The sequence below is a fragment of the Trichoderma harzianum genome (genome assembly GCF_003025095.1).
Source record: "Trichoderma harzianum CBS 226.95 unplaced genomic scaffold M431scaffold_3, whole genome shotgun sequence".
NCBI lineage: Eukaryota > Fungi > Ascomycota > Sordariomycetes > Hypocreales > Hypocreaceae > Trichoderma > Trichoderma harzianum.
The window spans coordinates 2,369,166-2,391,256 of NW_020209251.1; the positions used below are offsets into that span (position 1 = coordinate 2,369,166).

The 22,091-nt window shown below is 52.8% G+C and overlaps 10 protein-coding genes across 10 annotated transcripts; 4 read left to right on the forward strand and 6 right to left on the reverse strand.

The window, feature by feature from the left end:
• Window positions 1-96: 96 nt before the first annotated feature.
• On the reverse strand, window positions 97-1,526 carry M431DRAFT_3114 (hypothetical protein; the record flags this gene model as incomplete). Its single annotated transcript, XM_024914228.1, has 5 exons — window positions 97-317; window positions 393-1,030; window positions 1,090-1,225; window positions 1,285-1,414; window positions 1,506-1,526. The coding sequence occupies 5 exons, from the start codon at window positions 1,524-1,526 to the stop codon at window positions 97-99; spliced, it is 1,146 nt and encodes a 381-aa protein (XP_024777776.1).
• Window positions 1,527-3,274: 1,748 nt separating this feature from the next.
• Window positions 3,275-6,007, forward strand: M431DRAFT_79293 (hypothetical protein; the record flags this gene model as incomplete). The annotated part of the gene is made up of 2 exons (XM_024922800.1): window positions 3,275-5,032; window positions 5,108-6,007. 2 exons carry the CDS (start codon window positions 3,275-3,277, stop codon window positions 6,005-6,007), a joined length of 2,658 nt encoding a protein of 885 aa, XP_024777777.1.
• A 340-nt stretch (window positions 6,008-6,347) lies between these two features.
• On the forward strand, window positions 6,348-9,228 carry M431DRAFT_358464 (hypothetical protein). The gene is made up of 2 exons (XM_024914537.1): window positions 6,348-6,449; window positions 6,534-9,228. The coding sequence occupies exons 1-2, from the start codon at window positions 6,405-6,407 to the stop codon at window positions 8,916-8,918; spliced, it is 2,430 nt and encodes an 809-aa protein (XP_024777778.1). The 5' UTR covers window positions 6,348-6,404; the 3' UTR covers window positions 8,919-9,228.
• A 309-nt stretch (window positions 9,229-9,537) lies between these two features.
• Window positions 9,538-11,244, reverse strand: M431DRAFT_517698 (hypothetical protein; the record flags this gene model as incomplete). Its single annotated transcript, XM_024920340.1, has 1 exon — window positions 9,538-11,244. One exon carries the CDS (start codon window positions 11,242-11,244, stop codon window positions 9,538-9,540), a length of 1,707 nt encoding a protein of 568 aa, XP_024777779.1.
• Window positions 11,245-11,925: 681 nt separating this feature from the next.
• On the reverse strand, window positions 11,926-12,350 carry M431DRAFT_505665 (hypothetical protein). Its single transcript, XM_024918669.1, has one exon. It carries the CDS (start codon window positions 12,301-12,303, stop codon window positions 12,019-12,021), a length of 285 nt encoding a protein of 94 aa, XP_024777780.1. The 5' UTR covers window positions 12,304-12,350; the 3' UTR covers window positions 11,926-12,018.
• Window positions 12,351-13,249: 899 nt separating this feature from the next.
• Window positions 13,250-16,185, forward strand: M431DRAFT_505666 (hypothetical protein). Its single transcript, XM_024918670.1, has 7 exons — window positions 13,250-13,446; window positions 13,507-13,644; window positions 13,699-13,809; window positions 13,865-14,011; window positions 14,068-14,441; window positions 14,497-14,791; window positions 14,846-16,185. The coding sequence occupies exons 1-7, from the start codon at window positions 13,324-13,326 to the stop codon at window positions 15,962-15,964; spliced, it is 2,307 nt and encodes a 768-aa protein (XP_024777781.1). The 5' UTR covers window positions 13,250-13,323; the 3' UTR covers window positions 15,965-16,185.
• A 150-nt stretch (window positions 16,186-16,335) lies between these two features.
• On the reverse strand, window positions 16,336-18,606 carry M431DRAFT_137486 (hypothetical protein). The gene is made up of 3 exons (XM_024912563.1): window positions 17,578-18,606; window positions 17,390-17,511; window positions 16,336-17,338 (listed from the first exon to the last, which is right to left on the reverse strand). The coding sequence occupies exons 1-3, from the start codon at window positions 18,419-18,421 to the stop codon at window positions 16,790-16,792; spliced, it is 1,515 nt and encodes a 504-aa protein (XP_024777782.1). The 5' UTR covers window positions 18,422-18,606; the 3' UTR covers window positions 16,336-16,789.
• Window positions 16,418-16,675, forward strand: M431DRAFT_78456 (hypothetical protein; the record flags this gene model as incomplete). Its single annotated transcript, XM_024922699.1, has 1 exon — window positions 16,418-16,675. One exon carries the CDS (start codon window positions 16,418-16,420, stop codon window positions 16,673-16,675), a length of 258 nt encoding a protein of 85 aa, XP_024777783.1.
• A 493-nt stretch (window positions 18,607-19,099) lies between the features above and the next one.
• On the reverse strand, window positions 19,100-19,812 carry M431DRAFT_505670 (hypothetical protein). Its single transcript, XM_024918671.1, has 2 exons — window positions 19,525-19,812; window positions 19,100-19,410 (listed from the first exon to the last, which is right to left on the reverse strand). The coding sequence occupies exons 1-2, from the start codon at window positions 19,622-19,624 to the stop codon at window positions 19,253-19,255; spliced, it is 258 nt and encodes an 85-aa protein (XP_024777784.1). The 5' UTR covers window positions 19,625-19,812; the 3' UTR covers window positions 19,100-19,252.
• A 269-nt stretch (window positions 19,813-20,081) lies between these two features.
• Window positions 20,082-21,933, reverse strand: M431DRAFT_505671 (hypothetical protein). Its single transcript, XM_024918672.1, has 3 exons — window positions 20,897-21,933; window positions 20,384-20,826; window positions 20,082-20,303 (listed from the first exon to the last, which is right to left on the reverse strand). The coding sequence occupies exons 1-3, from the start codon at window positions 21,453-21,455 to the stop codon at window positions 20,157-20,159; spliced, it is 1,149 nt and encodes a 382-aa protein (XP_024777785.1). The 5' UTR covers window positions 21,456-21,933; the 3' UTR covers window positions 20,082-20,156.
• Window positions 21,934-22,091: the final 158 nt, after the last annotated feature.

Below are 22,091 nucleotides of genomic sequence, written 5' to 3' on the forward strand. Positions count from 1 at the left end.
TCACTTCTCTAGGTATTTCTACTTCTGATTGTTGTATCTTTATTTTGTATTTTACATCTTTTCTCAAGTTTGACATTTGAGCAAGCTTATCCTACACTACAACGTCCGCGCGTCAACAACGGCACGGATGCAGTCTCCCTGCTTCATGATCTCAAATGCGCTGTTAATCTCACCAAGGTTTTTGCGGTGTGTGATAAACTCATCAACCTTGAGAGCTCCAGACAAGTAGTCGCTGACAAGCCCGGGCAGCTGGGTGCGTCCCTTGATACCACCGAAAGCGCAACCCTTCCAGACACGACCAGTGACAAGTTGGAACGCTGGTAAGAAGAAAAGGTATCGCATGTTAGTATGGGTCTGCTTATTAGATATTCAAGGTGGCCGGGGTAACTCACGACGTGTGGAAATCTCTTGGCCAGCAGCAGCAACGCCGATGACAATGCTCTCTCCCCAGCCCTTGTGGCAAGCTTCCAGAGCAGCACGCATCACGTTGACGTTACCAGTGCAGTCAAAGGTGTAATCACAGCCACCATCAGTCATCTCAATCAGCTTCTCGACAATGGTCTGTCCCTTGAGGTCGTTGGGGTTTACGAAATCCGTAGCGCCAAACTTCTTAGCCCACTCCTCCTTGGCCGGGTTAACGTCAACGACGATAATCTTTCCGGCCTTGTTGACGACAGCTCCCTGAACGACTGACAAACCAACGCATCCAGCTCCAAAGACGGCAATGTTGGAGCCCTCCTCAACTTTGGCGGTGACGCGGGCAGCGCCGTAGCCGGTGGTGATACCACAGCCAAGGAGACAAGTGCGGTCCATGGGGGCGTTGGGCTGGACAGCTACAACGGAGATGTCGGCGAGGACGGTGTACTGAGAGAAAGTCGACGTTCCCATGAAGTGGAGAATGTCCTTGCCCTTGCACTTGAATCGGCTGGTGCCATCGGGCATGACGCCCTGGCCCTGAGTGGCTCGGATCTTGCCGCAGAGGTTTGTCTTGCCAGACTTGCAGAACTTGCACTCCTTACACTCGGGAGTACTGTGTGTTTGGTTAGCCTCCGTCTTGAAGTATGTCGTTGGATAGCTGATAAGACGTACTAGAGAGCAACAACGTGGTCACCGGGCTTCACGTTGGTGACACCCTCGCCAACAGACTCGACAATACCAGCTCCCTCATGTCCCAGGATGACGGGGAAAGCGCCCTCAGGGTCCCTGCCAGAGAGGGTGTAGGCATCTACAGCTGTCAGTTTCTGTTGCCCCTTTGTGCGATTCAATTTGATCCGGGTAACTCACCTGTGTGGCAGACGCCGGTGTAGTAGATCTGCACGCGGACCTCGTGAGCCTTGGGAGGAGCAACTTCGACATCCTCAATGCTCAGCTCCTTGCCAGCCTCCCAGGCAACGGCAGCCTTGCAGGTGATGGTCTATTCACACTCACACCCCGTGGTCAGCTCAGCTCAGCTCAGTTCAGCAGCAAATTGTGGCGGGGCATATCATGGAGGGGCAGTTGCTCACCTTGCCAACAGTCGAAGCCATTGTGTTAGTTAGTCAGACGCTGAAATGCAGTTCTCGACGCGCTGAAGAATGCGAGAGAAAAAGCCCAAGCAAGTTTCAAGAATGGAGCTGCTATTTATTTGTTCACCAGTCGCAGCTCAGCCCAGCCAAGCTTGCCGGACCACCGAAGCGTCACGATTGCTATTCCGATGCTCTACCCCGCTGTCGAGTGGGGACGCAGAAAAGTGATGCTCGTTTCTGGCTTACCTCATGCACACAGCCAGACACTCCATGGCTGGGCATTGCCTTGACTTTACCCGATCAACGAATCGCGTCTTGTAACGAGCATGGATTTTCAAGAGCGTTGCTCACATTGTCGGCTCCTCAACCGGGTGTTATGTGACAATGACATACATCCAGATCCGCGTTCTCCGTGTTCATGACAGCGGTGTTACCCATCCCAGGAGGAGGCGGCTATAATTATTACCGAAGTTATCAGCGAAAACAGTTCAGTCATGCGGCGTTTGGAGGCAGATTTGATCCTGTGAACCAATTGTTTCACCTAATCCCGAAATATCTCCCCGTATATGACTCCTTGACTTACATTATGATTTATAAGCTCTGTGAGCCGAGATATTGTAAAAAAGTCGGGAGATGTTCCGAGAATTCGGTGTACACGCCGGAATAGTGTAGGAATCTTAATGAACAGATGCCTGTACTTCGTATTGGAGCTGACAACGTTTATTTCTTGTTTTCTTTTTGATTTTAAGGGATCATAAGCATTCCAACAGCTACAAATAGAACCGATGTTTCAGGTTTGTATATATCAGTCACTATTTCAATTACCCAGCCTCTGATTTTGGGAGCTCCCTCGCGTATCTCGCTTTGAATCAAAACATGTCCAAGCTCAGACCCCACACCGAGCTCTCACCTGAGCCTCTCAACCCGGTGAGGCCGGCTAAATATCGGACCGTCTCAACTTGGCGCGACAGCAGCTCTCAAAAAATATCCAAGACGCGTGCTGGACAAAATGAATTGAGAGGACAATTTCCATTCACAAACAGTCTCTCGAATTCATCGCCCACCTCACCATTTGACCCTGCATAGCACAATCTTTACATGTTGGACGAATACGGAAACCAACTCGCACGCATGAAACTGTAATCCCTCGACGCTCCTGATACCAACGTTCTGTGGGAGCAGCGAGGCAAACATCGCCATTCGCCATGGCGCACCGATTCATCATCGATTCCAGCCCTCTCAAAGAGGCGCCATCAACGCCAGATATTCGCGGTGCCAACAACTTCGGATTCCAGCGGTACGAAGACAGTCCGACGGGCGCTCCCATGGAAGCTCCTCCTTCAGCAGCTTCGGATCTCAGCAGCCCATCGCTCCAGTTTAACCCACCAAGACCTCCCAATTTTGGAGCCTCGAGCTCGGGCGGAGGAGGATTGTTTGGCCGAACGCGAACCTCCAATGCTCCTCTCGGCCGGGCCGTCGGAGGTAGAGCGCCTTCTGGGCTGAGCCGACAGCTTCGTACAAACGATGACAGCAAGGATCTTGATTTGGACGAGGATCCTGATAATGATAGCGAGCTCCCTCCTATGAGAGGAGGCTTGTTTCGGATGGCAGCTCCGCCGACAAGGCCATCGCAAAGAAAAGAAGAGCTCGACGATATGGAGGCCCAGGTGGAGCGTTATATCGATGAGGAAATGGAGGAGGAAGACGAGGCTCCATTGGACGAGGAACAGAGCCCAGATGACTCTGATATGGGCGACATTTTCTTGAACATGCGGCACGACGATCGCGCATATGGCCAACCTGTCATTGGCGACGATTCGGATTTGATGATGCTGCGGACCCCTGCGGCAACAGCTAGAGTGCGCAAAGAAGCGGAGAGCATATTTAGTCAATCAGCTCGCTTCAGGGCTGGAAGAAACCGGGACCCTCAGTTTGGCACCATTGCCAAGGATATCTATACCTACCAGGAGCCTGCTAGAATCACAGAGAAGCCTGATCTGATCCTGAAGACGGAGAACTTGGTATGCCAGCTATATAACGATGGTGTTGGCGCTCACGATGACCCGGAGAGGCTGGAAAACTCACTTGCCGACATCACCTACAAGCTGATACGAGTTTGGACGGACTACGTAGAGGAGCTCCCACCCCCAGAAGGCGAGGATCTGGCCACCATTGGCCCCGGAGAAGATGCGGATCCGTTTGAAAAAGCTGTCTACGTTGCTCATTTGATTCTTCGCATGCACCATACTCGTTTCGACACAAAACTCGAGGATGACAAGGCATCGCCTTTACCGGAGATCCTCTTTGACTGGATGCAGTCTAGCCATAACCTGTATCCTGACCAGATTCGAGAGATTTCCAGATACAAGCCCAGCCCTGCATGCCATAGCCTGTATTGGCAGACGCTGAGAAATGCGCTGCTACGGGGTGACGTGAACGGGGCAAAGCAACTTTTGAAGAATGCTGGCTGGGAGCATGTCCGCCGCGGTCCTTCAGGCGGCCAAACGTACATAGGCAAGGCCCTCGAGAACGTACGGAGGTTTACAGAGGCCACATGCGAGATGCTTGGCCAGTGCCCCGGAGCAAGAAACGACTGGGACATTCTAAACAGCAGCTGGACCTTGTTCCGAGTCCAGGCCCGAGGCTCCTTGGATAGACTCACGCTGTTTGCCGAAGGAAAAGATACCACCTTCCTCGATTCGCTGAATGACGAATTTGACACGTCCATGTCGACAATGGCTAAGAAAGCCTCGAGCCAGATTCCTTGGGACATTTACGAAAACTTGCAGACGGTATACGAGATTGTCTTGGGACAGACTGAAGCTATCTTGGAGACGGCGCAGGATTGGTGCGAGGCAACGATTGGTTTGTTTGGCTGGTGGGATGAGGGCGTCCAACGCCCCAAGCCCCTGCTGCAGTCACAGTTTGGTCTCTCGGCGATGTCGCCGGGCAGCTTCACAGACTCTGAGGACTATTTCGATCGGCTTGTGACAGTGTTCAACCTTGTCATCCAATCCGGTCTTAGCCCCAACACGATGAATCCCGTTGAAGTTGCTCTTGCATCTGCCTTTGAGGGTAATACCAACGCCGTCATCGGATGCCTGAGGACATGGTCTCTTCCTGTGGCTTGTTCAGTTGCTGAGATTGCTTCTCTGGGCGGGTGGCTTCCTCCGGCAGAGCCTGTGAAGCCGCTGCCAGCTGATACCCTGGACATGGATGACTTGATGCTCCTAGGAGTAGGACAGCCCACCAACGATGATGTGGAGGGTATCAAGGACACGAGCATTGTGATTTACGCGAGAGAGCTGGCGGGTATCGAGCATCTTTCACCACAGCTGGATGGTTGGGAGATGGCCATTCAAGTGCTGGGCCGGATGGACGTACCGGAAAAGGCAGAAGAGACGGTTGGTGAACTGTTGAGGGACCTCCTGGCAACACTGGACGAAACCTCTAGCACGACGGTGGATAAGATGTGGAGAATCCTGAGCGATCTGGGCATGATGAATTATGCCGAGGAGACTGCAGAGGTAAGCGATACACTCTTTTCCCTTCCCCTTCTCTTTCTTAACCTTGGAGCTATGGTAAGCTGACTGAAGCGATAGACGTTTGCAGAAATCTTGTCGAAAGAATCTCACCGATATGGCGAAGCGATTTGGTACTTTGCGCTTTCGCACCAGGCAGATCGAGTTCGTGAGGTTCTCAACCTTCTCATGTCCTATTCCCTTGTGCAGTCAACGGTTTACCCTGCAGAGAAGGACCTCGATGAAGATCTCAAGAGCATGCTTCGAAATAGATCAGAGGCGTTGGAGGAGCGGGCAAAGGTGGATTTAGAGGCCGCTCAGCTACTTGGCCGGATGCTTAGTGGCTACGCGACGCTGCGCAAATTTTACGAACTCCGAGACGAGATAGCAAAGGTTGAAGAGACTTCGCCATCTAGGGCTCTCACCCTAAGAAAGCAAGCTGCCTTTGCGTTGGTGGCTGTCATTTCTAGTTCAGGTGACAACATCCGCGGCGGGCTTTACGATGAGACCAGGGACGCAGTTGTCAGCGAGGACTTCTTGCTGGCTCTGCTGGGTGAAGCAACTGTTTTCATCAATCAGTCGCCCTCGGTCATCTCCCTCGAGCAGCTCGATATTATTCTCAAGGCCATCGAGGATATCCAGGCCGTCGGCTCTCGCGTGTACTCTACTTGCGAAGAGTTCTTCAACTTGGTGCTTGCATCAGGACAAGGTCTCAAGGGATCTACGCCGGCAGATTTGATGAAGTCGACGAGCTCGCTTGGCAACAGCACATACATGATGAGTGGCAGCTCTCTCCTGGTCAGCCACATGCAAAAATCCATCATGGGAGGCCAAGGTAAAGTGAATAGGGGATGGGATTGGAGGAAAGGCTGGCTAGCTAACACCAAGGGAGAAGACGTGATTCGAAAGCTGAGACTGGGATTGGCTAAGGATCTGGCAGGGCTATGGTTGGATGACGCTGACGGAGTTGCAATTTACTAGAACTAGAAACCGGGATGATGAGACAGAGGGCATGCATGAATGGACTTTTTTTTTTTTTGTATGATGGGATTTGGGCCGAGGTAACGAACGATACATGAAGCTGGTTCAGGTGTTGAGATACCTATATAATACTCGTACTGCAAAGAGATTTGAGGCATTACGTTGATTTAAGATGGCTTTTCATTGCATATGGTAGTCTGCGAGAGTCATGACTCAGACCTGGGAGATGCCGGAATGTCTTAATTTTTAGTGCCCATATTATCGATCTACGGAGCCGTGCGCCGGCCTGTGGCTCCGATGCCCCTCCAATCCGATGGCAACAATTGACAATCAGTTCCGATCCAGCCCAAAAAAATTCACCCTCCAGCATCACGAGAGCAGTGATTGATTGTGCAACATGGCACCAATTGAACTGGCAGGCCGTTCTGGAGGCGCCATGACGGTGAGTATCCGATGCTTTTATCTTTTCTTCTATTCATAAACAAGATCAAAAAAGTAAACTCAGGACTGACTTGACGATTGCCAGAGCCTCTTGCGACGAGCGGGATCCATCTCCGCAACCGGAGCGCACCGCGCATTGCGAATCTCGTCGAGCAGATTCTCAACCGCAACGTCCCTGCCGCCGACGTACGAGAAGCTCTTCACCAGATACACCGACGTGCGGCGCGTCCTGGGCAAGCAGCGCTTGACGCTGGCCGAGAAGATCCTCTACAGCCACCTGGACAATGTCGAGGAGTCGCTGCTCAACAACACCGACGGCGGGCGCAGCATTCGCGGGAAGGCGAACCTGCTGCTCAAGCCCGACCGGGTCAACATGCAAGATGCGTCGGCGCAGATGGCGCTGCTGCAGTTCATGTCGTGCAACCTCGAGAGGCCCGCGATCCCGGCCAGCATCCACTGCGACCACTTGATCGTGGGTTCCAAGGGCGCTGAAGACGATCTTTCGGCGGGTATTAGTGCTAATAAGGAGATTTTCGACTTTCTGGAGTCGGCGGCGCGCAAGTACGGCATGGACTTTTGGCCTCCTGGTGCGGGTATTATTCACCAGACGGTGTTGGAGAACTATGCGCTGCCGGGCCTCATGATGCTGGGCACGGACAGCCACAGCCCCAATGCCGGCGGTCTCTGCACGGTGACGATTGGTGTTGGTGGTGCTGATGCTGTTGAGGCGCTGGTTGGTGCGCCGTGGGAGCTCAAGGCCCCGAAGGTTCTGGGTGTCCAGCTCACGGGCAAGCTCAACGACTGGGTTGCGCCCAAGGATGTCATCTTGAAGCTGGCCGGCGAACTGACTGTTCGTGGTGGCACCGGCTCCATCATTGAGTACTTTGGCCCTGGTGTTGATACCCTGAGTGCCACTGGCATGGCCACCATCTGCAACATGGGCGCTGAAGTTGGCGCGACCACGTCCATCTTCCCTTACACTGAGGCTTCTGCACGATACCTCCAGTCCACCCGCAGAAGCCAGGCCGTTGAAAACATCAAGGCCCTGCAGAGCTTCCCCGGCAGCGGCACCTCCGAGGATGCCCGCTTCCAGTTCAAGGCAGATGAAGGCGCCGAGTACGACCAGCTCATCACCATCAACCTGTCTGAGCTCGAGCCTCACGTCAACGGCCCCTTCACTCCCGACCTGGCCACCCCCCTATCCAAGTTCAAGGATGTTGTCAAAGACCAGCAGTGGCCCGAGAAGCTGTCCGCCGGCCTCATCGGCAGCTGCACCAACAGCTCCTACGAGGACATGACCCGTGTCGAGAGTCTCCTCAAGGAGGCTGCAGACGCAGGTCTCAAGCCCGCCGCCGACTTCTACATCACGCCCGGCAGCGAGCAGATTCGCGCAACCCTGGAGCGCGACGGTACTCTCGAGACCTTTGAAGCTGCCGGCGGTGTCGTGCTGTCCAACGCTTGCGGTCCTTGCATCGGCCAGTGGCAGCGACAGGACGGCGTCACCAAGGGAACCTCCAACGCCATCCTCACGTCCTACAACCGCAACTTCCGTGGCCGAAACGACGGCAACCCGGAGACGATGAACTTCCTCGCCTCGCCCGAGATTGTCACCGCCATGGCCTTTGCCGGCTCAACCACCTTCAACCCCATGACCGACAGCATCAAGACCCCCTCCGGCAAGGACTTCAAGTTCTCCCCCCCCCACGGCCTCGAAGGACCCACGACCCCCTTCGAGTCCGGCGTCCCCTCTCTCGGCGTCCTCTCCCAGCAGCCCGACCCCAGCGTCCAGGTCGCCATCTCCCCGTCCTCGGACCGCCTCGCCTTCCTCGAGCCCTTCGCGCCCTTCCCCGAGTCCGACCTCTCCGGCCTCCGCGTCCTCGTCAAGGTCACCGGCAAGTGCACCACCGACACAATCTCCGCCGCGGGGCCCTGGCTCAAGTACAAGGGCCACCTCCCCAACATCAGCACAAACACCCTCAACACCGCCGTCAACGCCGAGACGGGCGAGGTCAACGCCGCCTACGACCTCGACGGCTCCAGGCACACCATCCCCGAGCTCGGCCAGCGCTGGAAGGACCGCGGCCAGGACTGGCTCGTCGTCGCCGAGCACAACTACGGCGAGGGGTCCGCCCGCGAGCACGCCGCCCTGCAGCCGCGCTACCTCGGTGCCAGGGTCGTCTTGACAAAGTCCTTTGCCCGCATCCACGAGACCAACCTCAAGAAGCAGGGCGTCGTGCCGCTGACTTTCGCTAACGAGGCTGATTATGACAAGATTTCCGCTGGCGACGAGGTCAGCACCGTTGGATTGTATGAGATGCTGCGCAACAAGGGCAAGGGGGATGTCCAGCTCAAGGTGAAGAAGGCGAGTGGCGAGGAGATTCTGATCCCGACCAAGCATGCTGTGAGCAAGGACCAGGCGGGCTTCATTTTGGCGGGCAGTGCTTTGAACCTGTTGTCTAAGGGTGTATAAAAGAAATAAAGAAGGAAACGAGTGTATTAAAGTTGGATTTATGTTGAATAAAATGTGGAAAGGGAGGGTATATAGCACGTAGCCTGCTAATTGATTTCAGTTACCAAAAAAGCAGCGTCGAATTTGATTTTACAAACAACCTCTTCTATATTGCGAGCACCCCCCAAAAGCTATGTACTGATATATGAATGCTGTCATTATTCTTCCTCTCGTTGAGCCCACGGCATTTCGCATATAAAGTGTTGAATCAATTCATCTCACGAAGACTGTGGTTCCATCAGCGCCCTCCTAAAAAAATCAGAAGGGTAAAATCATAACAAACGAAGAGAAAAAAGAAAAAAAAAAAAAGAAAGGAAAAGAAGTCTCCCATATGTACCCCATCCCATTATAACCTCGTACCTCCGAGACGCCAAACATGGACCCTTGCGACGGTGAAAATCTGCCTCTAAATCGAACCTGTCGTAAAGAATAAATAAATGCCCGAGCGGATATCTGGAGACAAGAGAAGAGAGAAAATAGAAACGATTAAGGAAGAAGAAGAAGAGAAAAAAAGAAGAAAAGAAAATAGAAAGGTGAAAGAAAAAGAAGAGAAACGGAACGCATTGTATGTAACGGCTCATCACTTCTGTCGGCTTCGCTGTAATGCCAACTTGGCATCTTCCATAATGCGCTCAGCCTGGCTCCATGCTTCCCGATGTGCATCCCTTGCTGCACGCTCCCGAAAAACCCTCTTTGCTTGATTTTCTCGATGCCACGCGCATGCCTTGACCCACGCCGGATTTTGCAGCACATCGTCTGGCAGCTCCTCTTCAGGAACATCTCCAAAGTCAATGATCCGATCATACGACCACGGTTGCGGGTCTACCCTTGTTGATTTTTGCGTTGCCGCATTCCGTTCATCTTCTGCCCTCTCTTTTGCTCGCAACCACCGTCGCCTTTCAATCACTTTGCCGAACCATGCTTTGCGTCCTCTGCGAGCCTGTATCGCGAGCGCCTTCTCCTTGTACCACTCCTGGGATCGGTTATATGGGTAATGAATCGCGGGATTAATTGCCAAGTATTGGCCTCGATCCTCAATCGAGGATTGCTGCACCGGAGTTTTTGGTCGAGGAGGAGCCTGTACAGAAACACCTGGTGGCAGACGCAACGTGGACTGGCGATAAATCATGGTATCAAAAGCCTCAGAATCAAAAACATGAGCTTTAGGCACCCTAGGCATCCTAGGCGTCCTGGGCGTTCTAGGCTCTTCTGCCGTTCTGGGCTCCACTGGCGTTATCACCTCTGCCATTATCGTCGCTGCTATATTCTGTGTCGCTACTGTGATAGTATCGTGCTCCACTGGGGCGTCTATTTCGAGCGCAGAGGGGGGTGTAGTAACCACGCTTTCTCGCTCATCATTCAATCCATTCGCCTGAGGCTCGGGCTGCTGCAACTGTTGAGATGTAGGCGTTGGATTTCGTTCGCCAACGTCGTCTTGGATGAAAACGGTATGATTTTCAAGCTGCTCGTTGGCTTTGGCGAGGGCTACTTCTATCATAGGCATCAACTTAGTTGGTGCTTGAGCCCTTTTTGAATTCCGTAACTGAGATGTAGCTTGTTCGTCACTAGCACTGGATCTGCGGCTTTGATTTTTGGACAAGCTGCTTGAAGGAACTGTTTGATAGTCTTCTCCTGGTTGGCTTGATAATCGCGATTCGTGTTCCCTCTCTGATGCTGGGGGTGTAAAGCTTCCCTCTGGTCTTTGTTTTGTAGAGGGGTCTCTACCTTTGGGTTGAACATCCGAGCTATCAGCCTTTCGTTTTTTAGGAGATATATGCAAAGGGAGATTTTCCTTGAAAGGTTGGGCAACGTGAATGGTAGATCCCTCGCGCTTGTGTGTCCTGCCTGATTCCGACTTTCTTCGGCTTGGCGCCGGGGCCACAGTAATCGTCGACGGGTCGTCCACCTTCGCATTTTCAACGCGGGTGGATGGCACAGTTGCAGGAGGAGGGTTTTTATGAGTGGCGCTAGGCAGGTTGGAAGGTAAAGTGGATGGTTGGGCATGAGTAAAATTCAAATTCGACGGCAATTCGACACCCGCACCAGCATATCCACCAACAGGATCAAGGTTACGCCGAGGAATGGTACTTGGTGGCACATGTCTGCTCTGCGAGAAGTCCTGATTAGGCTGTGGACGCGTATATGGCGAGCGCCTTTGATCAATGGACGTAAATTCAGGATTCAGAACAAAATAAGGCTCGCGAGGCCGAGGCGGCATGGTCTCCACCGTGATTGTCGAGGCGTTGACCTCTATGACCTCTGCTATTCCCCGTTTTTGCCGTTGCATCGGAGGATCTCCGAATCCGAATGGCGGGTGTTGTGGCATATGATTTGGTTCTTGGTGGTGTTGTGAATGATGTGTGAAAGAAGTTGGCATTGCTTTCTCAGTAAATGAGAAAGTGGAGTCGCTATGCCGCGCAGAATACGCGGACCCCTGAGAATTATTCAGCGGGGGACCAGCCGCGGTTCGTCCAGGAGGTCGACGAGTCTTCCTTGGCCTATGTACGGATCGAATCGCTTCGGAAGCAGGAGCCCTGGGAGCGAAATGGGGGGCATAGTGTTGAGAGCAGAGAGATTCTGCAAATGTGGGCTCTTCGCAACCCCAAACGGAGCAACTCCCCCTCAGCCTAAGCGCCTCATCGCGGTTCATATCTGAGGGCCTCACCAGTCATACAGGAATCCAGATGATGGTTCGCAAAGTATCATTGCACGCCAAGCACCGGAGAGGGATCTCGCTGAAGGATTGCGCCAAGATTACTTCCCGACGCAGGATGACGAGACTTTGCAGCGTGGTCATGCCAAGAGTCAAGTGCACAATCTGACAAACAACCCAGCGTGTTGCCCTTGTGTAAAACCATCCAGAGAAATAGTCCTTGACTTAAGGTAGGTGTACCAAACATCAAGGAATATAGAATCTGCTTCTTAGTCAGCGAGGCTCTATCGTCCATTCGGTCTGCACTGTAGAATTGAAAGTTTGGTTCGCTCTTCAATGTCAGATCTTTTCAGTTTATTTTTTGTGACTTCAGGCTAGGAACAGCAACGGTTATGGCCTCGAGTGTCTTCAAGAGGGAAACTGCTCGCATGAGCAGCCACTGTGCGTCGCGGCCTTTGGTCTCAGTCCGTGGGGCGAGATGAGAGAGAACAGAGACTCCGTGTGCGACGCGAGGGTTGATAATATGCAGCACTTGACGCCGTCCGACAAGGAACAGGGGATCGAATCCCATCCTGACGGCCTGGCGGGAGCTGCTGCTTGACGCGTTACCGTGAACGGGAAGCGTCTGTTCAGACCAAGAAGACACAGGGGGGCCACAACCAGGAGGTTCCATTCGGTCAGACCTTTTACCATTTCGGCATCATCCATTGCGGCGAGGAACCAGGCAGATGTAAGGAGAAAACACAAATGGAGGGCTTTTGCCCCGACAACTTACTTTGAGCCCACCAACGGGAGGTCAGCGTCGTGCTCATGGCACAGATATCTGAGAAAGTTGCGGAAGCGGATGGCCTCGGAGAATTCCGTCGATGCGAAGCTCGGCTTGACACTCGCGAGGCTGGCACTGGAAGAGCGCAGGTGCTTGGGCAAAGGCAACAGGATCGCCAAATTCCAGCTTCTCGCTCCCCCGCGGCTGCGCGCGTTGAGGAGAGAAAAAGATTGGGAGCAAGGCTGAGGAAAGGCGTCGATGGTTGGCTCGCGGCGGCTCGTTGGCCGTAGGGGCCCAAGCGCCCTATAACGGCCAGCGCCCTCTGAACTGAACCAAGCTGGGTACCAGGTACGGTACAGTCCGAGTACACACGAGTACCTGTACCGGGTCCGCGGAGGGCACTGCAGGAGTACATGTACATCATAGCGCGTGGTTGGCTTACCTAAGATTTCATCTCATGGCATGGCTTGGGGGTTCGTCGCTTCGTTAAGGGGTCTAATTGCATTTATTTTGTCTTGTGGCTGAATTCGTGGTGCAGTCAGTTGGACCCTTGGTTTCTGATTTCTGATGCCTCTGCAGCTGTCGACAGGTTTGACTCTGGGTCAGATTTTAGAAAACTGCGTCAGGGGTCTGATGGAAGCGATCCATTTGATCTACAGCGTTCCAAGCGTCTTCTGTACCACTACTTGCACTACCTCTGTTTGTTGCAGGTGGTTCTACAGTTAGCGTGCGGCGGCACGCCATGCCCTGAGAGCGGCCCAATTTAGCGGCCAGTCGCTTAAACGACGCCGTGCTACGGAGGGGCATGGATACATTAGGTAGCCGTGTTTGACACGTGCCAGATGTCTTCAATCTAGCTGCTAGGTAGATGCGCAATCAACGACAGCTCTCTTTATGCTGCCACCTCTCTGCATACCTCTCGACGGCCTCGCTCCGAACAGCTCGACATGGACTTTCTAAAGTCGGCCGTGGCTTCGGCCATGTCCCAGGGGCCCCCATTTCCCTATACTTTTGGCGACAAGGTCGACGTTGACGAATCAATCTGGACGCTGTACAATGGAACAAGGCGGGTAGGCTGGCCTGCTGGTTGCGGATGCTGCGTCGCCTGAACTAATCGTCGCGAGTAATAGGAGGATGGTTCCAACTGCAGCATATTCTCGTTCGATAGCACAGCAAAGAAGAGCCTGCTGCCTCTTGCAAAGAACGCGCTGAGAAAGCTCCGCACGTTGCGGCACCCGGGAGTCATCAAGGTGCTGGACACTGTCGAGGTATGCGATGCGACCACCACGAATGCACACTGAAGCTGACTGTCGAGCGACCAGACAGACACGTACATCTACATCGCTACCGAGCGCGTCACTCCTCTTCGATGGCACGTTCGAAGGAAGAGCTTGAGTCCCGAGACGATCAAATGGGGTCTATATACTGTCGCTGTAGGGATTATGTTGGAATCTCATCCGAAAACTCTGAATGCTGATTGTGCTGCAGCAAACACTCAAATTTATCAATGACGATGCAACCTCAAAACACGGCAGCCTGAGAGTCGGCTCAATATACACTACGGAAAGCGGAGAGTGGAAACTGGGAGGCTTCGAGGTTCTAAGTAACGTCAAGGAAAGCGAGTCTACTCTTGATGTAAGTTGCTTATTGCTCCAAGGCAAGATACAAAAAATAGCTAATCTTGTTTCCAGAGCTTCGGAAGCTTAGTTCCCGACTCTGGTCGGTATGCGCCGCCAGAGGTGGCTCAAGGAGGATGGGCCGCAACAAAGGCAAATCCTACCTACGCCGTAGATTCGTTCAATTTTGGAACTCTCATCTTTGAAGTCTTTAATGGCGACTTTCACGGTCCAGACCAAGCTGGCCAAACCAAAAACATACCCCCGTCCATGCAGACAAGCTATAAACGCCTCTGCAACGCCAACCCCAAAGCACGAATCAGTGCCGGCAATTTTCTAGACCTTGGACGACGATCGGGCGCATTTTTTGATACTCCGTTGATTCACCTAACGGACGGGATAGAGAATTTAGGGGTGAAGAACCCTGACGAGCGCGAGGAGTTTCTCAAGTAAGATATATCCCTTGTCTCATGTGTTTGGCTCTCACCTAACTCGCGACGCCAGCGACTTGGAAAAAGTAACGGATGATTTTCCCGAGGAATTTTTCAAAGCCAAAGTCCTTCCGGAGCTCGTCAAGTCGGTTGAATTTGGCGGTGGCGGCCCCAAGGCTCTCACTGTCGTGCTGAAAATAGCTGCCAAGTTACCCTCTGACGATTTTGAGTTAAAGATTACGCCCTTCATTATTCGGGCTTTTGCGAACCCTGATCGGGGCATTCGGGTGTGCCTCCTGGACAGCCTTCCCCTCATCATTGATCAATTATCACAGAGAGTCGTCAATGACAAGATCTTCCCCCAACTAGTAAGCTGCCTTTATTTCTTGCTGCGAGAATTGGTGTGCTAATAATAGCGTTAGGTTACTGGATTTACCGATGCGACGCCAGTTGTTCGAGAACAGACATTGAAATCTGTACTGGTTGTCATTGGAAAGCTATCAGACCGCACTATTAACGGCGACCTTTTGAAGCAGCTGGCAAAGACGGCAAACGATGAACAGCCTGGCATTCGCACAAACACCACCATCTGTCTCGGCAAAATTGCAAAAAACCTCGGCACGTCTTCAAGATCCAAAGTGCTGATAGCTGCTTTTACACGTTCCTTGCGCGACCCCTTTGTGCACGCGAGAAATGCGGCACTCATGGCACTCGCTGCAACAGCCGAATATTTTAATGAGGATGATAGCGCCAACCGCGTTTTACCAGTCATATGCCCGGCTTTGATTGACAAGGAAAAGGTAATCCGGGACCAAGCCTCAAAAACAATGGACATCTATTTGCAAAAAGTTCGCAAAGCAGCTGCTGCCATGCCTGAAACCGCTCTACCTCCACCCCAATCGGCCGATGCCGCTGCTGCTCAGGGGAGCACGATACAACCAGGCGCATCTTCCGGAAGCAGTTGGGCGGGCTGGGCCATTTCATCATTCACAAACAAGCTTACTGCTGTGGCTGGGGACATGCAAACTGCCAATAGCCCGAGCCCAGGTCCTGTTTCTCCATTACCTGAAACTGAGGTGAAGAAGCCGGCTACAGCATCCGCATCATCTCTTCACCGCCAAGCCGTGACATCTCCTCCCCCAGCATCAGGCCCATCGACACCTAGTGTCGCCAGTGCGATAGCTGGACAGTTTTTGCCCGACGACGATGATGACGCAGGTGACGCTTGGGGTGATATGGGAGATGATGACGCTTTTGAGACGCCTGCTGCAGCTGCCAATGCATCAACAACTGTGTCCGCGACGCCCTTTGGCGAAGATGAGCCCGATTTTGCAGGATGGCTAGCGGCGCAAGCGAAGAAGGGACCGAGCAAGCCATTGCCAAAGGGACTATCAAAGACTACCACGTCCAAGAAGCCTGTAACAAAGACAGTGGCGAAGCCCGTGGCAAAACCGGCAGCGAAGCCCGCAGCCGCTAAGAAGCTTGATCTGGCACCGAAAGAAGCAGACGACGACGATGATGGGTGGGGGGATGGTTGGTAGTTTGGCGAAGTTGGGGGATTGGCAGATTTTCCATTGTGATGTATAGCCAGGCAATTATTGTACTTTTCTGTTTGGGATGTGTGTGATAGCAATTGTCGTATGTGACAAACGAAGCCGGCGTTGGGATTAGAATTGGATTAAAAGATTATTTTCTATCAAATACTTGGATGTTATCGAGGTTCTATTCTCTTATACTTACAATATGTTCTGCTATATCTCGGCAGATATTCCGTACTGCTAGCCGACCGGGCCTTTAGCGCAAAGTGCTAGTGGTGGTTTGGCCTATCTAAGCTTATCGATTGTCCGAACCAGAAAAAAAAGAAATAAAATTTCCCACCACTTTGTCTTTCCCCACCACGCATCGAACCAACCGACCGACGATTCGCAGCTATACAACACGGCAAATCGTGAGCGGACGCCGGGAAATAGGGGAAAGGGAAGATACAGAACAAGATGGCGCAGGGCTCGATCAAAAAGTCCAACAAGGCCGCCGCGCCAAAGGCCGTCCACTCGAAGCGCCAGGCCTCCAAGGTCACCAAACCCAAGAAGAAGGTCAACGCCGACAAGATGCTTAAGAAATTCACATCAGGCATGGTAGCCAAGACGGAGGCGCTGCTGGGCGAGAGAGCGGGCCATCTCGAGCTGATTGGACCCGGAAAGAAAGGGAGCAAAAAGTTGTCGCAGAAGGGAGGATCAAAGAAGTTTGGCTAAGGAAGAGCTTGGAAATGGGGGAATGGGCGCTGGGTGGTAGAGGGATTGGGACAAGGCGACATATTCGGATTGCGAGCGATATTGATTTTTTACAACTATTCTTTTTCTTTTTTTTTACGATGACAAACATTTCTCGATATCAAATTCTCTTCCCTCGGCAACATCATTCAGAATCGTTGTCACCACTTTGAAATCCCGCTCGACATCGACCTTCCAGTTCGACACCGCTATCCTCACAGCCTTTTCGCCCTTCCAGCTGGTCCCGCTTACGTACAGCTGCCTCGTCGCGTTAATTTTCGCCACCAGTTCATCGTTTAGCTTCTTATCCTTCGCCCTGAACAGAATAATTATGAAAATTTCTTCAATATCGCCGCTCTCATCAGGCAGCAAATCATAATACGGCGCCTCTCGCAAGAAGACGGCTAGCTTGCGAGACAGCTGAGCCATGTTGTGGAACAGGTTAGCAAAGCCGGGACGTCCTTCGCTGAGGAGCACGGCGTAGGCGGGCAGGGCGCGGAAACGTCTCGAATTTTCGAGGCCTACGTTGAGAGGAGACGAGATGCTGGCAGCTGGGCCCGAGGAGAGATATGCGGCGTTTGGGTTGATGAATACGGATTCCAGGATGGATGAGGTACGGGTGAAGAACATGCCGCAGTCATACGGCTAAAGCTGTGAGCGGATTGCACATTGGAGAAGCAGAGAGATTTCACATACAACGTTGAGCATTTTGTGGCCGTCGATTGTGATGCTGTCGGCCAGGTCGATGCCTTTGACGCGATTGCGAAGCAGCCGGTATTCATCTCGATCATCCAGCGCACCACAGAAGATTCCAAACGCTATAAGGCAAGAATTAATGAAACGCGATCAAAATCTGATTTTCAGCATATATGGTTCAAACATACCTCCATCTGCATGGATCCAAGCATCATGACGATCTGCTAGTTGCCTCAACCTCTTCCACTCATCAACATCATCAAGCGCATAGCCTCCGGTGTTCACCTCTCCCATGCTAACGGCAATGATGCTTGCTGTTCCAGGGCGAGCCAGTTCTCTCTCTACTGCATCGAGATCCAGCTTCCACGGCTGGGCCGCGCTTCGAGGAAGCTCCTTTACGGATGCTCTCCCCAGGCCAACCACGCTTGCTGCTTTGGAGAGCGAGCTGTGCCCTCCGCTGGTGAGAATCTGAATTTCAGAGACTCCTGCTTTGACACAAGCACCCAACACACCGAGCTCGCCCACCGACGCGCCCTTCTTCTGAAGGATAGCTTCACGTCCGCACGCTAGCCCGAGGACGTTGCTGCCAGTGGCTCCTGTGGTGAATGTGCGGCCCTTCCACTCTGATTCTAGGCGCAGCAGGCCTATAAGCATCTGAAGAGCGGCGTTTTCGACGAATGTGGACACGGACTGCTCCGGGAGATGGACCTGCACGTTCTGGTCCATATGGGAGACGACATTGTCAGCCCATTCGGCTAGCGGAAGGACACCGCCAGTGACGAAGCCGAAATAGCGGCTCGACTGTGACTGGCCGCATAGCGCAGGTACAATATGTTCTGTAATATGCCGTGCGACATCGGCAGCAGGCTGGCCGGAAAGGAAACCTGGGTCGGAAGGATGGGGGAGGATGGCTGAGGCAGCGTGAATGAGTTCGAGAGGCGGGAGTGTCTGGCTCTTGGGGAGAGATGACGGGGGGGGATCTCGTTGCTGGAGACGGACGGCCTGAGCGTTAATGTCGAAGAGGTCAGACATGGTGACGATTGGGGGCGTGTAAGTGAGGAACTGTATGAGAGTTGAATGAGCGAGATGTTAATTGCCCCGCCGATATAGGCAAATTGGGCGTATAACTACTAAGCAATTGTAATAGAGAAGGCAAACTAGAAGACGGAATGGAAACAATAAAGAAGCATCAATGGCATTTTATATCATACATCTAGCTTAAACGATTGGTAAAAACAATGGTCATGATTCTCCACACGTGTGCTTTAGACCCGTAGGTTGGGGGATCGCAAAGTCTTTCTCTCGCGGTTTTGCTCGCAAAGTTGCATCCAGCACGATGGCCCAAAGCGGTATAAGGCGAGAACGTCAGCGTGCGCCTTCTAGCACCAAAAGCCTCAATCCAATGGCATTATCTCATTGATCTATTAGTCACAGACTTGTTCGTAGCAAATGTTGGCTGCATTTGCTGCTGTTTTTGTTAGTACCTGTATGTTTCTGTGTCTTACACGTGATTGCTGCCGGCCGTTAGAATTCGGCACCGGCTCGGGAATCACGCAGCGGCGGCCAAGATGCCGCATCTGCCGCTTCACCGTCAAGTCCGTTGAGGATTTGTTCTCGGCCCGGTGTGTGTCAACTTGGCAGCAACAGAACGGAGTAACAGTACCACATTTAGAATTCGCAGGGCGACAAAAAAAGAGAGAGAGAATAAAATCGGGACAAAACCCAGGTTTCGCATTCAGACAGACACCAAAGGCTGTGTATCCAAACTGTCTACTGTTTCACAAGACAAAAAAACGCCCAAGGAAAAAAGCAATTCCTCCACCTTGACACAATGAAATCATAAATAGATGGTTTATTCCTTTTTTACAGCTTCGCAGCCTCCTGGACGCTGCCGATCTTGTATTTGCCGCCGTACTTTTCCAGCACGCTCTCGTTGTGGTACTTCCAGAACGCCTTGGTCGCGTTCTTGCCCGCGAAACGCTTGAGGATCTTTGCGCCGCCGGGGTGCTCGTCGAGGAATTCTAGAAAGGAGGAAGGGGTTTCGCATTAGCTTTCTGACTTTCATTTCTGGTTTCTGCTTCTGACTTCAAGCGTCTGCTTCGATCGATCCAAGAAGAAAGGAGGGGAAGGCGCACTGGTGACGTCGTAGACATTGTTCTCGACAATGAGCCAGTAGCCCTTCTCGTCGTTGTTGTGCGAGCCGACCTCGGCGGTGGTGAAGGACTTATCGGCCATTTTTTTTTATTTTTTAAGGTTTGTATTGCTTGCTGGTGTATTTTCTTTGTGAGGCGCAGAAGAATTACGCTTGCGAATGCAGTTTCTTATTGACTCGAAAATGCGTAGAAACAGGAAGAGATGGAGCGGGTAAGAAAGTGGAATGACGGAAGAAGGGAAATCAGCATTCCCTAAGTATTAAGCTCGAGCTCGTAGAAAAAGGGACAATCACGGCAAAAAGTTACCTCGGCACGGCCTGTTGGAGAGGCGAAGAGGGTCCGCTATGCCAGCTTGGTTCAGTGCCCAGTCCGGGGGATTACAGCGGGGGATTACAGGGGGATTATGGGGGGTTGTAATGGTCTACGGGTGGTCTGACGAATCAGGAGACGCGGATTGCAAAGGTCTCGTGAGCCGCCTTGGTGGTGGTGACGCTCTAATGTACAGACAACGAGTTAAGATAGTCAAAACTCAAGAATAATCGTATTAGTGATACATTGTATTGATTCGGGTCTATTACATCAACATCTACTTGTACATTCTATTGTACATGGCACTAGAGCTCAATCACCACCGGCCGTCTCTTCCGCAACGCTTCTCTGAATCGGTCCGCAAACGCAGATGTCGCTCTACAGTCGCTATTCATCCTCTTCTTCATCGCTTCCGGCAGCCACTCCTCAATCTTGGCAATCCTATGCTCGTTCTGTTCAGATAGACCACATATTAGCTCAGCTGCTCACTGTAACTTTATAAGAAAACCAAATCACACGTGAAATAACATACTGAAGGATGCGTGCTAAGCATCTCGGGAACCTCGTGTCCGCCCAGCCGCTGAATCGTCTCCATCCTCTGCCAAAACCCAACTGCCTGGCGCGGATCGTAGCAAGCCTCGGCCATCATCATCAGCCCAATGTAGTCTGCCTCACTCTCCTGCTTGCGGCCCATGGGGAGGTAGAACATCAGGTCCTGCAGATAGTAGCCCCCAATGACATTCCACAGGCCAAACAGAGCGAGGCCTGGCAGAGCACCAGCGAGGAAGAAGAGACTGCCGGCCGTGAGATTGCCGACCCAGGCAGCGGAGAGGCGCTCTGCGGCGTGGGAAGCCGTGTTGTGTGCGATTTCGTGGCCTAGCACCGCGGCGAGAGCGTCCTCGCTGCGGCACACGTTGAGGATGCCGCTGTGGACAAAGACCTTGCCGCCGGGGATCACAAAGGCGTTCGCAGTCCCTGGAGAGTGTAAGTATTAGCCTCACGAAACACTAGGATATGGGCATGAAGTATAAGAGGAAATCCTTACGGCTGTCTGCTATCACCCGAACCTCCCACTGCAAGTCGTCCATGCCACTGACGGGAATCAGCCGCTTCATGACTCTCTGCACTATCATCGTCCGCGGATCCCAGTCGGACAAGAAATGCCCGCCCTGTTCTTCTACCTGCCGCACAATCGCATCGGCCGCCCTCGAATATGCCTGCGCCACCAGCGCATCCGACAGGAAGTTGAAGCGCCTGCGTCCCGTCACCGGCACCGTCTGCGAGTTGTACAGGTAAAACGTCACCGCGGCCACGACCGAGACAACGACCAGGGCGCGCGACTTGCGGCCGGTGCCGGCGCTGGTGAACTTGCCCGCCAGAGCATTGGGCACGAGCGGCTTTGCGTTGCGCAGGCGCTCGTGGGCATCGTCGTGAATCGATCGGCTGGACAAACTCCCGAAGCTCGTCCTCGTCTTCAGCCCGGAGCCAGACCGACAGACGGCAGCATCTCGTCGAGCAATTGGCCGCAGCACCGCGACTCTGCGAGGGGCCGGAGCCGATAAGCGCACGAGGCCGCTTCCCCGGAGCAAATGGCGGGGGATCATCTCGCGCGAGGGGGAAAAGGATTGCGGGCCGAGGTTTCTGTCTTTTTGTCTTTTTCGTTTTGTCGATTCCCCGGCGTGCTCGCGCTGCTCTGCTTTCCCCCCAGCCGGTGCCTCTTTGCGGAAAAGCGGCGTCGCCGGGGGTTTGTTGGTTAGTCGTACAAAGACGAGATGAAGAGGAAGAAGTTTGATAGTGGGATGTTTTCCATAGAGCGGCTGCAACTACGTCAGTTCCGATAACAGGCACCTGTTGATGGCGTGTTAGTGCAGCCAGCGTAAAGGCACACGGCCCACAGATCAGCCATCCTCTCTGTGAATAACTCTCCGATGCTCTCGCCATACTCCTGTCGATTATCATAATTCACATGCTTGATTTTATCCCTGGCCAAGGAATTTACAAAAAAAAGCAGAGGGAATCGAGAAATGACCAGCATACAGATCATGTACAGAAACAGACAATCCGCACATGCCCACCACACTAAACTCATCTGGAACAGTGGTCGTATTCTCCTCATATAGGTAGACACATGCCACAGGTTTACATGGAGTTTGCAGTCCCTATTTTCCCCTTTTCTTCCTTTCTTTCTTCTTTCTTTCTTTCTGGGCAATCCGCTTGCTTGCGTTCCATCCTCTTGTTCA

Bases quoted from the DNA above. Each gene is read 5' to 3' on its own strand.
- M431DRAFT_505665 (XM_024918669.1), bottom strand. From the start codon at position 12,303: ATGGTAAAAGGTCTGACCGAATGGAACCTCCTGGTTGTGGCCCCCCTG.
- M431DRAFT_137486 (XM_024912563.1), bottom strand. From the start codon at position 18,421: ATGTCTGACCTCTTCGACATTAACGCTCAGGCCGTCCGTCTCCAGCAA. The intron at 17,512-17,577 runs GTATGTTTGAAC...CTTGCCTTATAG, and splicing joins TTGGATCCATGCAGATGGAG to CGTTTGGAATCTTCTGTGGT. The intron at 17,339-17,389 runs GTATGTGAAATC...TCACAGCTTTAG, and splicing joins GCCACAAAATGCTCAACGTT to CCGTATGACTGCGGCATGTT.
- M431DRAFT_505666 (XM_024918670.1), top strand. From the start codon at position 13,324: ATGGACTTTCTAAAGTCGGCCGTGGCTTCGGCCATGTCCCAGGGGCCC. The intron at 13,645-13,698 runs GTATGCGATGCG...TCGAGCGACCAG, and splicing joins AGGTGCTGGACACTGTCGAG to ACAGACACGTACATCTACAT. The intron at 14,792-14,845 runs GTAAGCTGCCTT...TAATAGCGTTAG, and splicing joins ACAAGATCTTCCCCCAACTA to GTTACTGGATTTACCGATGC.
- M431DRAFT_505671 (XM_024918672.1), bottom strand. From the start codon at position 21,455: ATGATCCCCCGCCATTTGCTCCGGGGAAGCGGCCTCGTGCGCTTATCG. The intron at 20,827-20,896 runs GTAAGGATTTCC...TACACTCTCCAG, and splicing joins TCGGGTGATAGCAGACAGCC to GGACTGCGAACGCCTTTGTG. The intron at 20,304-20,383 runs GTATGTTATTTC...CTATCTGAACAG, and splicing joins TGCTTAGCACGCATCCTTCA to AACGAGCATAGGATTGCCAA.
- M431DRAFT_358464 (XM_024914537.1), top strand. From the start codon at position 6,405: ATGGCACCAATTGAACTGGCAGGCCGTTCTGGAGGCGCCATGACG. The intron at 6,450-6,533 runs GTGAGTATCCGA...GACGATTGCCAG, and splicing joins GTTCTGGAGGCGCCATGACG to AGCCTCTTGCGACGAGCGGG.
- M431DRAFT_505670 (XM_024918671.1), bottom strand. From the start codon at position 19,624: ATGGCCGATAAGTCCTTCACCACCGCCGAGGTCGGCTCGCACAACAAC. The intron at 19,411-19,524 runs GTGCGCCTTCCC...CCTCCTTTCTAG, and splicing joins CAATGTCTACGACGTCACCA to AATTCCTCGACGAGCACCCC.